This window comes from Ascidiella aspersa, chromosome 4 (genome assembly GCF_963924565.1).
Source record: "Ascidiella aspersa chromosome 4, kaAscAspe10.2, whole genome shotgun sequence".
Classification (NCBI taxonomy): domain Eukaryota; kingdom Metazoa; phylum Chordata; class Ascidiacea; order Phlebobranchia; family Ascidiidae; genus Ascidiella; species Ascidiella aspersa.
This window is the reverse complement of record NC_139450.1, coordinates 6175791-6191518: the sequence shown is the minus strand read 5'-3', so window position 1 is coordinate 6191518 and position 15728 is coordinate 6175791. Positions and strand designations below refer to the sequence as shown.

The 15728-nt window shown below is 39.1% G+C and overlaps 2 protein-coding genes across 2 annotated transcripts; one reads left to right on the top strand and one right to left on the bottom strand.

The window, feature by feature from the left end:
* Window positions 1-6159: 6159 nt before the first annotated feature.
* LOC146146861 (uncharacterized) lies at window positions 6160-8172 on the top strand. The gene is made up of 3 exons (XM_083387178.1): window positions 6160-6363; window positions 6825-7051; window positions 7639-8172. Exons 1-2 carry the CDS (start codon window positions 6221-6223, stop codon window positions 7048-7050), a joined length of 369 nt encoding a protein of 122 aa, XP_083243304.1. The 5' UTR covers window positions 6160-6220; the 3' UTR covers window position 7051; window positions 7639-8172.
* LOC146146860 (uncharacterized) lies at window positions 7627-14717 on the bottom strand. The gene is made up of 4 exons (XM_083387177.1): window positions 14506-14717; window positions 11515-11628; window positions 10893-11099; window positions 7627-10182 (listed from the first exon to the last, which is right to left on the bottom strand). The coding sequence occupies exons 1-4, from the start codon at window positions 14525-14527 to the stop codon at window positions 10058-10060; spliced, it is 468 nt and encodes a 155-aa protein (XP_083243303.1). The 5' UTR covers window positions 14528-14717; the 3' UTR covers window positions 7627-10057.
* Between the last annotated feature and the right edge of the window lie 1011 nt (window positions 14718-15728).

Sequence of the window (15728 nt, the reverse complement as noted above, 5' to 3'; positions counted from 1 at the left end):
ATTGGAATTTATTTAGTTTTTTTTAAATAAACACCGAATAGCTATTAAGCTGGGAATTAGCAATTTTAGAACAACACATTGCATGGTTTACTGTTTTGAATAAGACAAACTAAAAGCTGATTACAAGCAGTAATTTAGCTTTTCGTTGCATAACTTTTAGCTTTAATAAATATGCAAATTTATATAACATAACTTATTAAATCTTAATTAGGACGATTGATGTTGAAAACTAGGAGTCATCTAAATTTTCACGAGCAAAATAACAAACATCTGCAGTGAAATTGCTTTAATATTTTGTTGCTATCAGTTACAACAAGTTATGGTAACCGGTCGTATAGAGTTTTAAAGAAAGGGGTTGTTTGACGAACTAAACAAATTTTAGCTAAAATCATTAAATAGTATTTTTGAAGCACCAAAATGATATCATTTCATTTTATAGCAATATTTGACAACTTTGGTAAAACGATTCAAACTTATTAGGAAAAACTACTTCCAAATTCGTGCTCAAATATGACTGCGCACATCAGGAATCTGCATTTCTTCACGGGAGATTTATAAAACAAGGCTACTACAAGTAGATTTCTAAGTCACAATTTTTTACTAATAAAACTAAGGAAATTCGTTATTAAACTAATTCAGAGCCAAAGTCCCACTAACCACTTGTAGATTGTTTTGGCATTTACGCATTTAAAGTTGGTTGGTAAAAATCATAGCACAACTTAACAAAACGTTTTCGAGGACCTCGAAAAATTATCATGAACCGGCACCGATCCGCGGACTGGTGGCTAAGAACCAACAATTTAGGCTTACATTATCATGCAGTTTGTAGTTAATGCTGGGTTGCAGGCGCAGAGTGTAGAGAGACCGACAAGGAAGTGTTACATAAAACGGCTTCCGTGCGCTGGCCTTGTTTCCCAATCGACTTAGAGACAATCAATTTCCAATATGCACGCACAACCGCAAGCGCAGTCAGTCACACGCTCACGCGCGAACCGAACCTAAATCGGCCAAGATATCCGGCTTATCTGATTAAAGCGATGCGGCACATGACGCCCGTTTTAATAACATTAGGAAAGTTTCGCGCCTCGCGGTACAGATTGGTCTGGATATGACGGCGGCTGCATAGGAGGAAATACGGATCAGTTTGTCTGCCTTGACCAAGTGGGGCGTTTTGGCCGCTTTGGAGGTGGCGGGTTTGGCGAAGCAATATCGTCGGGCGACGGGCGCATATTAAACTTCGCCCGAACAATAGGCGACACGCTGCGTCGCAAGAAGACCGAGCATAATTCAATTAAGCGCACACAGCGCCAGTTTTTTGCCTCCAAACGTTGGCCGCCTCGTTTGCAGCTGCTGGCACTCGTTGCAGGTTTAAACCATTGCAAAACATATTTCATTAACTTGAAAATGATGGTATTGTGTTGTAAACTAAACAGTATGGTAAACTAATAAGTTACATGCTTTGAAACTGTTTAAAAATGTGGTATTTATACCGAATACATTTAATTAGAGAGCTAAAAATAGGTTCTTCAAAAAATCGTTTTTCTTTTCTCCCCGAAGATATGGACAGAGACAACTTACCATCTCAACAATCACCTCGCCGAACTAACAAATTTTCCAAAAAACATTTTGTATAAAACCAGTACGAACCGGCCCTTTCCACAATAAGAGCCTATAGTGAAATGTTTTGTGTAACCTACACTACATATGTATAAATTTTGCTCAATACATTTGTCTACAACCAGGGGAAAACGTGAATTTTTGCCTTATTTAACCACGTAAATTCAAGAATTTTCGCGCTCTGTGCATAAGCGCTAACTGGCAACATCATGTAGATTTTGTATTGAGAGTAAGACCTCTCCAACCTTAAATTCAACAAAATAAAAGGAACTGTGCGATGTGTTATGAAGACTACTTCTTTATGACGCCACTTTATGCCGTAACTTTGAGCTGTATGGTAAACCACATTTTTTAACAATTTTCTTGTTTCCCCAAAGCAAGCAACGGAAAGCGCGCCTCTATTAGTGGTTTCCTTCATTCAAATATTTCCAGTCTTGAACATTTAGTTATATTTGGTTGTAGCATATGGCAGAGGCGTAGCCAGGGTATTTTGCGCCCGGGGGCAAACTATAAAATTGGCGCCCCCTCTCCTTCATGTTTAATCACATTTTCTATTACAATAACATAATATACCTTACTTTATACGAAAAACGATTCAAATTTTAATACAACATTGTATTTAAAGAAGAATCAGCCTCATTTTGGCTTCTGAAAGCCTCAATTTGGCGCCCCTGTACCTTTGGCGCCCGGGGACATATGTACCGCATCGCATCCCCCTAGCTACGCCTCTGGTATATGAGTATATAGCGATGTGTTATCTGTATGTTATACACAGCAAGGGTTGCAACATTTGAAACAATTTAATTATATTTGCAAGACTAATAAACATTAATGGATTACAGGATTACAGTACCCCAGAGTCTTTAATAACAATATTGCCTATCCTGTCGGATATCGCTATTAGCTTAAATGCGACCGATGTGAGGATAAGTTGACAAAGCTCATTACAACAAAAGCAAAACTAAATGCCTGTAGCTAATGCACATCACTTGTACCAACAGAAGCTTGTTGCAATTGTCATTCAATTTCGTGTCGTGTAATTGCCTCAATCCCAAATAGTCACAGTAACCCAGATCGGCGATGGACCGGAGTTGCTTGACGTCTTTCACCAGTCGCCAATCCCAGTGATTTCCATATTTCAACCGACCCCCGGAGATATCATAAACCTATTAAGTGGCCTTTTGTCCAAACTAGGCCGTCCTGGTTTCGAGGTTGTACTTGGCGCTTTTGTCTCAAAAGTAGCTTGCCGTCCGAATATCGCGCCGCCGTAGCGACAGGTCAAGCCCCTCGACTCGGAACAGCTAAATGACGTCTTAATTACGTCAGCACGCGACGAAACAATGACGCGCCCGCCGATTTATGAGCGATTGGGCTCGGGTCGCGAGCTATCTTTCGCGTAAGTGGAGCGAATGCCAAGAAATGGCTTCGTTTGAAACAAAGCCAAACCAATTAGGCCCGCCAACGTCAAAGAGAAACTTTTAATCCGAGATCGGCGTTAATTGATTTTTATTTTATCGAATTAATCGGCGTCATATTCCTCAGATCATGATTTATTGGGAGTTTTAGTTTAAGTAGAACAAAAAACAAAACACAGAGATTTTATTTGGTCGCTAAAGTAAAAATGCAGCCGGAGAAACATTTTTACTTGGGAAATTCAAGTTGCTTTAAGTTGGTCACGCATTTCGCAGAGAAAAAGTTAATAAATTATCCGTATTGATTTAAATAAAATAATGCGTGCAATTAAAACTTAAAAAAATGTAAAGCGTGATTTTTGTGAAACAACAGGAAATGTATTAAGCCCCGCGGTAGGTAAAACACATCCACTATATTTAATTCATATAGCCGTACCGAAGACAAAACATTTATACAGTCCTACATTAATTTAAAACAAAAATTACATAGGTGCCGATTAAAGGGTTGAACTCATAGCGAGCAAGAGGTTTAACCCGCACGAAGAAATGGGGTTTAACTGACAATGAGAAATACCAGCTTTGTCTAGCGTTGTAGGGCAAAAGTTTCATTTTCCATCATTTGCCCGACGCAGAGTAACCAATACGGCAATTAGGACGTTGGTGGCGCTCGACGTGTATATGATTTCCAAAGCGTGTCGCCGATTTAATTCGCCACAATCTAAGACCACCAAGCGTCGAGCTGCTGCGATCGTCATCTACTTGAGTTTAGATGCTCGCCCGGCCCGAGTGGATACTGTATTTCGAGGGGCGCGCGGTGTGAAAGTGTTCCGACAATGCGTTCTGCTAGCAAAGTCGGGCGGATTTAAAATGGATTCCCATTACAATTGCGGCGCGCGCGTGCTCCAAAATCGCGCTCGCCCGGCCGAACGATTACCTTTTCGCCGTGTTTACATTTGTCGCAAAAGCGAAAAAGCAAAAAGCGGGCCCGGCGCGCACTTGCAAATTGCGCTTGGCGCCAGGCGGATTAGCGAAACTATATAGCTACTTTTCTAAATCCACACCTTTCGCGGCGCGCGGCGCCTTCGCGTCTAGACAGGCCGGTACCCCCTCGAATCGACGGTCGGCGGCCTGAAAGGCCACTCTCGATTATTAGCGAATTAGCGGGCAAATCGCGCGGCGCCCCTCTCAATGCTCCCTTTCTAAAACCGCCAGTTGAAAGTGCAGGCCCGACACCGAAAACTAAAGCGCGGAAATCGTAAACCGGCGCACGTTAATTTGAAGTCGCTATCGTCGCCGGAGGAACCTATGTTTTCATTGTATCGTGTTATGCGCAACATTTAATTTATGGATTTTGCGGCAGCAGCAGATCGCTCGTTCTATTCAACAGTTGCCATCGTGACACACTTAACACGAAAATATATTAACTGCACACCAGTGTTGTAAACTCACTGTTTTTAAATGTCTTTACTTGACTTATATGGCTTTCGGACAAAATGACTTGATTTCAGTTATTTCGGATATTTGACTTGATGTGGGCAAAAATCGAAGCGAATGATCTGCATTTATCTTTAGTCGTAAAGGTAAAGCATTAAAAAGTACATCATTTACCTCACTGGTAATTTTTTGAAAAACATACGCGATTTTTGTTTTGTTCTTGCTAATTAATGCGTCTTATTAAAATAAGTAGTTTAATAGTTGTTTTAAACCAATCACCTAACCGGAATTGACTAGCTACGACAGTTACTTGGACTGTACTGTACTTGTTATTTATTTAAAAAGAGCTGACTTAGCTTTTTTGCCGGTAACTTCAGTGGGACTTAAGAATATTCAAAATGACTTCGACTTTTTGCCATTGACTTGACGGCGACTTACGACCTTTCGAAGTGCAAAGAGCTAAACGATAAAACATTGCTTTTTACAAACTATATTTACAGATCATCCGGGAGGGATATTTTGTGCAACAAAATGAACTATAATCACAAGTACATGTGCATTTTCAAATTAGGATGAACAAACTCTGGTTAGTATACTGGAATAATACATAAGGCTTTATGTAAATATTGCGTATCCGTGTTATTCGTAAAAGTAAAACGAGTTCTCATACTGACGTCATCCCGCTACGTCACGTGCAGTTTTGCTGATCCGATTCTCCGGGCCTTCATTGGCAGGAAGTAAAATTTACCTTGAACACAACAACTCAGCAGGCGAGCAGATTGTTGCTACGCGCAGGTAAAGCTACCTGGGTTGTCGGCATTGTGTTAACATGGGAAAACTCCTGTAAGCAGCTGGAGTTGACGATTCAATGCAAACAGCGCAGCGTGGACGGTGACAGCATGACAAACGTTGTTTACCATCAAGGGCGTTTCTTGTATAGGATACTTCACCACGAAGTGTTTAACGTTTGTTCGTGACTCCGTGCTGTCCTAATTTTTTTTAACGGACTCGCACATCGTTTTACATCGCAACATGCAATATTGAACGGTTATGCCGTTATTCAAAAAAATTGTTTTTTTATTTTGCATTTATCATAATAGAAATGCTTTGTTTTAAAAGGATATGCGCGAAAGTAGAAATTACTCCGCAATTCGTGTTACATGGAAATCGGCATTTAACTTCGCAATTGTTTTTCAAAATCTTTCGAAAGACAAGTAATGAAAATATTCCATCTATGGCTAATAGAATCTTGGTTGGAATTATAGCGCCGGATTTAATATTCTCCTGTACCCTCAAAAAAAACGTTAGAAATCTGTGCGACAAATTGAATCGTCATTAGTTACAAATTCTTTTCAGCTTTAAGTGATTGATTTCGGTCCCATCGCCTCACAAATGCAATCGATACTGAAATACAGGTAAACGGGTCGCGCTGGCGCCGTGGCGCCGCCCAATGAAAGGAGGGCGGCACCCCGTGCTACCTTGTTGCGCCCTGATCTCTCGCGCGGAAGTTTGTCTTTGGTGGCACGACGGGAAATTAACTTTCGGACCGTGAGAAACCGTCGCGGGTGACGAGAGAAAGAGAGAGAGAGAACACTGACGAGGCGGAAGGGTAAAAGAAAAAAGGTAAAGGAAGAAAAAAAGAGACGAGGCATAAAACTGACCGACAACGAAAACCACAGCACACTTTCAACTTGAACAATCTAAAAGCAAGTTATAGCATTTCAAAGTAAGCAAAGTAAGAGATTAACATTAAAAAAATGGTGAAAGGGCCAAGGACATCTTCGTCTTCCGTATCTCGCTTCCAGCCGTTCGACCAGAAGGCAAAGGTCCTGGGACGTTCGCAAATGGAAAACAACCAGAAATCATGCACCAGGGTTTCTTGCGAGAGGGATGAATTGAGGTAAGTTAATATTAGAAAAAACGATTATTGCAATAACGAGATAAAAAAGCATTCGCAAACTTGTGTGAACCATTTTGTTTTAAATTCGAGGGACAAAGGATAACACTGAGTGGTTTGCTTTTGTTAGTACGTTTTCTTGATGACGATTTTCCTATCGCCGTGTCGATTGCTATTTTTTGTACTTGTTTTTAAGGGCTGTGTAAAAACAATACGCATGAAAATTCTAATTGAAAAGAGCCATAGATTCCGAATCGTTAATAGATTCGGATTCCAATTCGGAATCCGTATAACATTTTCCGATTGTAAACCAGCATTGGTTAACAAGTAGCGTTTTCGTTACACTACAAGTTGACACATATGCTACTTTTGCGCGACGGATAACATGGCCGTTGTACAAGCCTAAGCAATATTAACTCGCTTATCTGTTTCCCTACTAAACGTTTCGTGTCCGCCTTTCGCAGGGACTTGTACCGGAAACTACAGAACATCATTCCCTCGTGCCAAAGCAAACCGACGTCCAGCGTTGACATCGTTCTCGGCGCTGTGGAGTACATAAGGGACCTGCACTCCATGTTGGACAAGCAACTTCAGGCGATGCCCGTTCCAGTACCACCGCCCACCAGCCAGCAAGGCGCCGACGCTTTGCGGCGAATTTGCCATCCGAGACGAAAGGAACTCGCTGATTGAGGTTTGCTTGCGTTGTACTTTTGAATAGGTTTGAATCTGGCCAGCCATTTTGCAGTGCCGCTAACAACCACGGTCATTTTACGCAATTTCTTGATGAACTGACTTGAGAACGTTTTTTAAGTTGTTTTCGGTCGGCGTTTTCCTTTGATAAGAGTTTAGCGAATGGTGAGGCGAACATTTAAAATACATTTTAATTGCAGTGCATTTCTAAGAATGGCACTGTAAAGAGAATGGAAATCACTGATTTAACAAGTAATATTCTATTTTTGTGGGGGAATAATACACTGACATCAGTTGTTCAGTTGTTTTATTTGGATTTAGAAAAACCCAGAAGAATGCAGACGTTAAAGTTATGAGAATAGTAAATTTTAGTTTCACTGCTTTAAAACAGACACGTTAAAAATAAAAAAAATATTGTTGCCTGAAGTCTTATATTTGCCCACGAAGTTCAGCGTTAAAAGAATAACTTATATAAAAACTCTTCGGCAAGAAAAAAACAACATCGACGTTTTAACCTTTTCGCTTTGCCTGCTTCTACCTTGCATTTCTTAACACATTCAAAAATACATTTTTTGCTTTTATTTACAGAGAGGACATCTTGCAATCTACGTTCGTTTGGCGTTCAAGAAAAGAGATATAGCACAAGGAGAAAGTGTTGGATGGAATGTGCTGCACTGTAAAGCCATGTGATAGGCAAAAAGACTTACATTTCCGCGATGCATTTGGCAACTGTATAAGTTGGCACATATGCAACTCAACCGCGACGGAAAATGACTAAAGGCAGTCGTCCCCAAAATAACGGAATTATATATTATGGAATGCATGCTTTAATTTGGTTGTTAGTAGTTTAAAACTGTAAAATGGCAAACCAAACATGGTCTCAATTTCCTCAACTGTGTTATTTTTGTAAAGACTTTGTTATTTTTTTATTTCTCTTCTTGCAATGACACAACCTTACTTTGCCTTTCACAAGTGCCTAAATCGGGAAATTGCGTGTACCGACTACCGAACCTGTTTGCCGTATGTTCTCAAGCCGTAATTGATTGCAATAAATCACGCAAAGTTGCCTAGCCGGTCGAAAATCGAGCGCTATACGAGATACTCAGGAGTTTAGAAAACCCACATTCACACAGCTCGGCTCGTTAAAACGACAAGGTTGCATCTTGTGAGTTATGAGCCTTTCAGGGGGAGCCCGCGGCCATGACACAGCCTCTAATATACGGCGCAAAGTGGAAGTAGTTGTCCATAATAGAGGGCACGAGAGGCCGGCCAGGCTGCAATTAGCCGTGCAAGGTCACAACGAGAGTGGACTCTTGTTCGGTTAATTGCAATTGGGCAAGTATATGACGGCGTTGCACGGCTAATACATAGTTTTAGAAACTTAGTTCAGTGCTGCATTAGAACTGACATGCACCTATTAACGATGGGCAATAAATATTTGGGTATACATTAAAAGCAAGCGTTTATTGTCAGTATGTGTTAAGTCAGTGTTTCGTAACCTTTTTGGCTCGCGGCACCCCACAGAAATTATTAATAGTTCACGGCAACCTTTCTCGTATTTCCAATAGAGCAAAAAATGGAATCCTAAATAAATTAAATATCTCTCGGCACCCGTGAGCGTTAAAAATGGCACTCCAGAGTAGACTAGGGCAGGGGTCGGCAAACTTTTTTGCACTGCGGACCGGTTTAAAACTGAATTTTTTTCGCGGACCAGCCTTAAAAAAAACAAATGTTCTGTAAAGGAAATTTATAACAACTTTTTTCAATGTCCAAATTAAAATGCATCCGGTTTTTTCGAAAATTTTCTGTCTGAACATCAACATTGTTTATAAACATTGTTTGCATGATTTAATTCTATTGCACTTTAGGGTGAGCACGCTTGAACATAAAAAAAACGCTATATATGTCCCGTTTTCGGTATATTCTACGTACGAGGAGTTCAATTTTACAATAAAAAAATCGGGTTTTGATCGAAATGTTATCTGGAACCCTGCTACGGATCGGTAATGAAGTCCTCGCGGACCGGCGATTGTCGACCACTGGACTAGAGTGCCGCGTGGAGAACCGTGTTAAGTTATTGAAATCGGTTCTAACTTGCATAAGGCAAACTGGCAAATCTTTATAGTGTTTTGATGAAAAGTATGCATTATATGCAAACGATTTATTGTCAGTATGTTTTAGGTCAGTTAAACTTTTTAAACTTTGTGTAATGCAAATTAGCAAATCGTTATAACATCTGTGCACAACAATAAAATAGTGTTTAAAATCAATTTATAAACAGTGTGCTAACATCAAACATGTGCTAAGCGCGAGGGATCAATGGAACAAGGTAGGACAGCTTTGAAAAATAACTTGAGCTATTTACACGGAGCGTTAACAAAAACATTCATCTTGATTAAGTTGACAGGGCTTTCAATTTCGACGAGGCCATAAAACTGACAATGCTAAAGCCACATTATCAAAATGTATGAGGTTAAAGCGAAAAGCGCGAAAAAAGAATTTATCTTAATCAGATTGACAGACTGTAGTTTGAAGAGCGCCGTTGTACCTATGCCGCTAAATGGCAAAAGGAAATACGGCACTAATTTCGATTGCTTTTAAGTATAGTGTGAGGGCGCCCCGCAACCTTGTTTACATGCGCCACATTATAATCACCTGTTAAGCAGGTTAATATTGAACATTAAAATTAACATTTTGGCAAAAAGAGTGCATTTTTCTTCGAAATTTGTGCAAAATATCAGTTATTTTTATTGTATTCATAAAGCAACATGAATTGAACAGGCAAGGGGGATTACAAGTGGAAGTGGTCATCATCAGTTATTTTCATTAGCAATAAAATGGTAAATATTCAACATTGCCGTGCAAACAGTGACCCAAAATGGTAAATAATTGGGCTAAGAAAGCAACAGAACAAACACTACAGTCCTGATCAGACTGAAAACGAAGTTAATAGTACCAATAAACCTAAGGTATTATTTATTCCATGATTGCCCTTCGTGAGTATAGGTTACCAATTGTTAACTTGTCCACCACCAAGATTCAGTTGTCCCCCGTTAAAAGTTCCATTCTCTATCACGGTTTTAACTTTTGGGGTGCGCGGTTCCGTTTTGCTTGCTTCTGGCGGGGTCGCACCTGTAAGTATTACAAAGGATAATACTATATGACCGTTTGCCAAAAACCGAACAATATTTAAAGCTGATTTTGTTCACAGAAAATCAGGGGTGTCCAACTTGCGGCACTCGTGCCAAACGTGGCACGCGACCTAATAAAAATTGGCACCCAAGCCCCCCAAAAAATACTAAATTTGTCATTCAGCCAATTGCCATTATTATTTATTAACAATAACAATCGCAGCAATTACGAGAACTAAAAATTAAAAATTCCTCTAATATTATAACATTATACTCTAGTGGAAGCTTGCATTAACAAAATTGCATAGCTTGGTGTGAAGAAATATGAAGCTCACCAACTGACACTTAAGTCAGCTCACCGACTGACACTTAGATGCAGTAATGCGCACTGCTACTACACCGCTTAAGGTCAATCTTTGGAATTTGGCTAAAAGCAAATGTTTGTAGAGAAGCAGTTTTGGTCAATTGTTATGAATGGTTTGCTTGATTAAATAAACAAATGTTTTTCATGTGTAAATAAACGTAAAAAAACGCTTTTACTATTAGAGAAGAGTTATGTTACTAAGCTTTGGCACGAGTTATGTTACTAAACTTTGAAAGAAGTTAAAAGATAAAACTTGGCACGTCGGCCTGTTTGAGTTGGACACCCCCGCAGTAAATGCTATATTTGCACTTCTCGAAAATCACTTAAATGAACTTAAAGACTCCTACCTTGTGGAAGATTGTTCACGCCTTTTGCGTTTGCATTGAATTGGACATTGGTGAAAAGGTGACCGGTGATGTAGTTGGTCTGGATGTGTTCGGATCGTGCCGGAGCAGAGGAAGATGAAGCAGTAGACGAAGAAGGTGGAGATTGGGGAGGGGATGGAGGAAGAGCAGTCGGGACCGGGACCAAATGTCCACCAGTTTGCGTCGCATCTTAAATGTGAAGTGTTGGTAAACTTAAAGGGCCACATTCTTGTCTCTGTAAATTTCGAGTCAGTGTACCGGTTGATGTCGAGTGAGAGTTTCGTTTATGTCGAGCCAAAGTATCGATACTCGTGTGAAAATAGGTTTGTAGAATGTATAACTAACCATTGTAAGCAGGGTCACATCAAGAATTCACTTTTGGGATTTTTTTATTATTTTTCGTTCTATAAAAGACGTCGTGAAATAGAGTTTTCATTTATACTTTTAACTGATGAAGCACGTTTGTGCGAAAGCACAAAACAAAATTGTTGCAAAACACATCCACTTATATTTATACTTCATAGTATTAGAATTTATAGTATTAGGTTCATATTAACAACGCGTCAGCTTGCGCGCTACAAGATGTCTTAATTTAATCACTTACTGTAAGGGATGACGTTGTTTATGTGCCACGCGGTTGCATTTATTTGTTGGTTTGAAGTAGAACCTCCTTTCATCACGAAATCCGCTCCACCTCCGTTATTGGTTTGTTCCACGCCTGTGACACGCATCACAATAAAAAGAGTATTTTGGCCATTTGGAAAGAAGTGCATATTGTTAAATTAAACGAGACAGAACAAAGATAATTTTCCTGGAAAGGCGAGTTCGAAACATCCATTGTGTCCTAGCATACGTAATATAGTTCAGATCACTTAACGTGGTCGATCCAATGAACAAATGCTTGTTCTAACTTCTGTTAACATTTACCCTTCATGCCACTACCCCACAATTCTCAGGAGGGCATTGAAATATTTTTGAAATGAAGTCATAGAATTACGTCAATACCTTAATTTTTTTTATTAAGAAAAAACAGACATGGGCCGAAAATTTCCCGCTTTCACTTATGACGTAGATGCAAAAGGGGTAGTTTTTCAAGGGGTAAGTTTTCAGTGCTGATCTTATCGTAAAGAAAATGAAATTTTGATAATTTTTTTTTTGGTCTTTTTTACAAAGAAAATATATTTAAAAAAATTAATTTAATATTTTTTATTGTAACCTATCTTGAAATGTAAGCTTAATAATTTCTCGGCACAATTTTTCCAAAAAAACATTTATTGTTTTGTTAATAAAATATGGCAACGCTAAATTATATGGTAACCCTGTAGTAAACAGTATTTCACGACCGATTGAGTTTTGTTTACTTGTGAATAGTAAATAATTTTATCATCTTTATTGTATAAATAGAAGCCTGCTTTTACCATTATAGTCAAAAGATTTTGCAGAGCTTATGTAATTACATATTCTTGTTGAAACCGTGAGATTTTATAGTCTAGAATTTTTTACGCTGTGTCTTACCCTATTCCGTGTGTATTCTGACATTAAATTAGATCATGCACACAATTTCAAGATGGCGTGATACATTTAGAAATACTGCGAAATCTAAAGGATTATGGATACTATTGAACATTGTTTAAAATTGCATATAATATCCGATGGCCAGGGAGACGTTTTGTCGTTTTAAAGACGAATACACCGCTTTGGCGTAAACTTTTTCGCTTCTATCAATATAACATTCGATGGCCAGGGAGACGTTTAAGTTTCGTCTATATGTGTTGGGCTGGCATATAGCTTCTGACGTTTTAAAACAGAATACACAGCTTTGACGTCATCTGTTTCGCTGCAATCACAGTGACACTTTGTCGCCTATATTCACGCGAGACAACCTCCACAACTTTTTCCTTTTAAACTAAGATGGCCATCCAAATTGTGGTCCCAAAGGCTTTATGACTTTATGTTCTAAAGTCCATTTAAAAATGTGTGCACATTATCAAAAAATGAGCACATTTTCGATGGAATATTTTTGCGGACATTGTGCAAAAAATGTTTGCATCCCGGTCTCTTACATTTGGGATAGTTAAACTGAGTTTACAACACATCGAAAATGTATACCTGTCTTAGCTGAAATTACGGAACCAAATTTATTTACAACTGAATCAACATACAGGCGAGTTAAGGCTGACAAAAATGGAGCTTTTTTCCACAGAACAGTTCCTCATTTCATTTTCTGCCGGAGCAAAAAAAAAATATCCGAGCGCGGAGCAAAAGGTAAATATATCCCTCGACCAACACGTGCAAAATATCCTATTCCTCCTTGTCACAGTAAAGTTCACGTTCGGCTGTACTTGGCTGCAACATAACAACCTCATGTACGCATGGTGTCATGTAAATAACGTCTGACTGATTAAGGTACTGTAGCGCACGGCTATTGACCGACTAAGAGATTTTGTGTTTATTGTGCAATTTACGCTGTAACGGCTTATGCCCCAGATTTATTGTTTACTCGTACCAAAGTGTAAATGCTAAATGTGCTGTTCCGCGATTATCTCGGCGGTCAGCACTTCGATTGTCTGTGGCTACTTAGGCCGCTGTCCGCTTGTAAATGGGACCACTTCTCAGTTAACGTGTTGTGCGGTTGACAGCGCTGTGCTGTTCACAGCGTTCACAGCGCTGTGCTGTTCACAGCGCTGTGCTTCACAGCGCTGTGTTGTTAACACAGTGTTGATTGTCCGCCTTCTATAGTTTCAACTGGGTGTTTCGCTATCAGATAATACAATTAATAATCACCAGAGGTATTGTGGTTGGCTAACGAGTTATACGCACGCAACCTTAAAACGAGAGTCAGAAGCTTCAACTAAACTAATCTCGTGCCCCACAGTACCACATAAAACTCAACCCATTCAACCATATAGCGTCAACTGAACAGGCTGGGTTGTGTTTGACTGCCGCACAACTGTAAAACTCTGGACACGTCTGAAATAAACCATAAAATGTTCGAGCAAAAATATATGTTCCGAAAATAAATTTTCGTCTCATAAAATATAACGTATAGAATCACGCAAAGCGCGACAAAATTTTCATTTACGTTTCAAAAATGGAGTTTGGAAAAGCATGCCCCTACTGGACCGGCACATAATGGCTACCACACCCTAAACAAGGCTTTTGGGAACATTAAGTGAATTCCTCAGTGTGTGTCACTCAACCCTGAAATCTGTATGTAATATCAGGTTCAACAAACTCATATAGCATCATGGGACTCGCATAACCGTTTTTTTAAAGTAGGATATAGTACTTTTACGATTTTACTTATCTGATCGCAGTATTCAGGTAAAACTAGATATAGAACGATTGCCATCAAGCAAAATTTTGATCTGTTAAACACGAATGAAATGTTAAAAAACATACGTTAAATATTACTGTGTATTTATGACGCGAAACTTCAAATTGGAAACTTTTAAGACGTTACTTTTCTAAACGCGGTTAAAATGGCCATAATAGCTTTGGTCCAACAAGCCTTTTTAAATTCAGTCCTTTTCATAAAAGTTACCAGTAAAAGACACAACTTTCTAATTATCATTTATATTTCTACTGGGCTTACCGTGTAACTGCTTTCCAGCCATATCCAAAAGCTTTCACTCCTTTGTATTTGCACAAAAAGCACAGAAATGTTATGTATTAGGTAATTAAGGTTTGATTATCAATCTATTGAGTAGGTTAAAGAACGAAGCTTAGAATTATATCAGTTGTTGACAAAAGGAGTAAATTTGCCACATGCTAAATGACTACTAACAATTGAAAACCTGATTTTTCCCTGCTGCCGATTATTCTTAATGATTCTCCAGACGTTAAGCCTATTCGCTAAACACATATATATTTTTGCATCATAAAATGCGTACTATATTATCAGTTTCTAAAGCCTGTTTGATGTATCGCTCAAACAGAAGTTAAATTAAATCGACTGCTTTTTCCAACTGTATGCGTGTTTTTAGCTTATGCAGGTGATGGCGACATCGGTAAGTTGAAACCACGTGATTGAATACCTGTTGAACCGTACGGTCACAACCCGGGGGAAACACCCTACCTAAAGGCCCCAGGTGTTTTAAACAGGAAGTATTTGAGTGTAAATATTGCGCAAGGCAATGAGGAACTCCACTATCGAACAAACAGCGTTCTTGCGACAGACATCTGGAACCCTAGGCAGTTTTATGATGTTCTTGTTTACGCGACATTTGGCTAGGGCTCCTTATTTTTCCGGATTTCTTCAGTCGGGATTAAACAATAAAAATTCCCGGGAATCCCGGGATTTCCGGCATAAAATTATACCTAAAATGACGTCATTATGACGTTTAAAATTATTTAAATACATTTAATTAAGCTCATTTATATTCTATAGTCGTGCTCATGCAATCTTAGATGACCTTCTCGTATTAAAGTCAGCACCCTAGTTGTTTTTATTTAAAAAAGGCGTATTTTTTTATAGAATAAATTTAATTAAGTTTTTTAGCTGGTAAGCGCAAATAAAGCAACTCAGGCAACGACTCTTTTAACAGGGTTGGTAATATATTTTTTATATCAGTCATAAACGACATTTTTTCAAGTTTTGCTATGTTGTCGAATAACCGGGATTAAAAAAAAATTCCCGGGATTCGTGATTGTTAATTCGCGGGAAATCCCCGGAATTCCCCGTCAAAACATTCCCGGAGAGGAACCCTACATTTGGTTGTGTATCAGTTTAGTTCCTGAAAATGTTTACTTATAGGAGTATTGTGTAATGTTCGAGATCATGATTTTGGTGTTTTGCCAAAATCTCTCGGCACTTAA

What these genes read in the sequence shown, in the direction of transcription:
- LOC146146861 (XM_083387178.1), top strand. Translation starts at nt 6,221, where the DNA reads ATGGTGAAAGGGCCAAGGACATCTTCGTCTTCCGTATCTCGCTTCCAG. An exon ending in TGCGAGAGGGATGAATTGAG is followed by an intron (nt 6,364 to 6,824) that starts GTAAGTTAATAT and finishes CGCCTTTCGCAG; the next exon opens with GGACTTGTACCGGAAACTAC.
- LOC146146860 (XM_083387177.1), bottom strand. Translation starts at nt 14,527, where the DNA reads ATGGCTGGAAAGCAGTTACACG. An exon ending in AAACAACGTCATCCCTTACA is followed by an intron (nt 11,100 to 11,514) that starts GTAAGTGATTAA and finishes TTCACATTTAAG; the next exon opens with ATGCGACGCAAACTGGTGGA. An exon ending in CGTGAACAATCTTCCACAAG is followed by an intron (nt 10,183 to 10,892) that starts GTAGGAGTCTTT and finishes TAATACTTACAG; the next exon opens with GTGCGACCCCGCCAGAAGCA.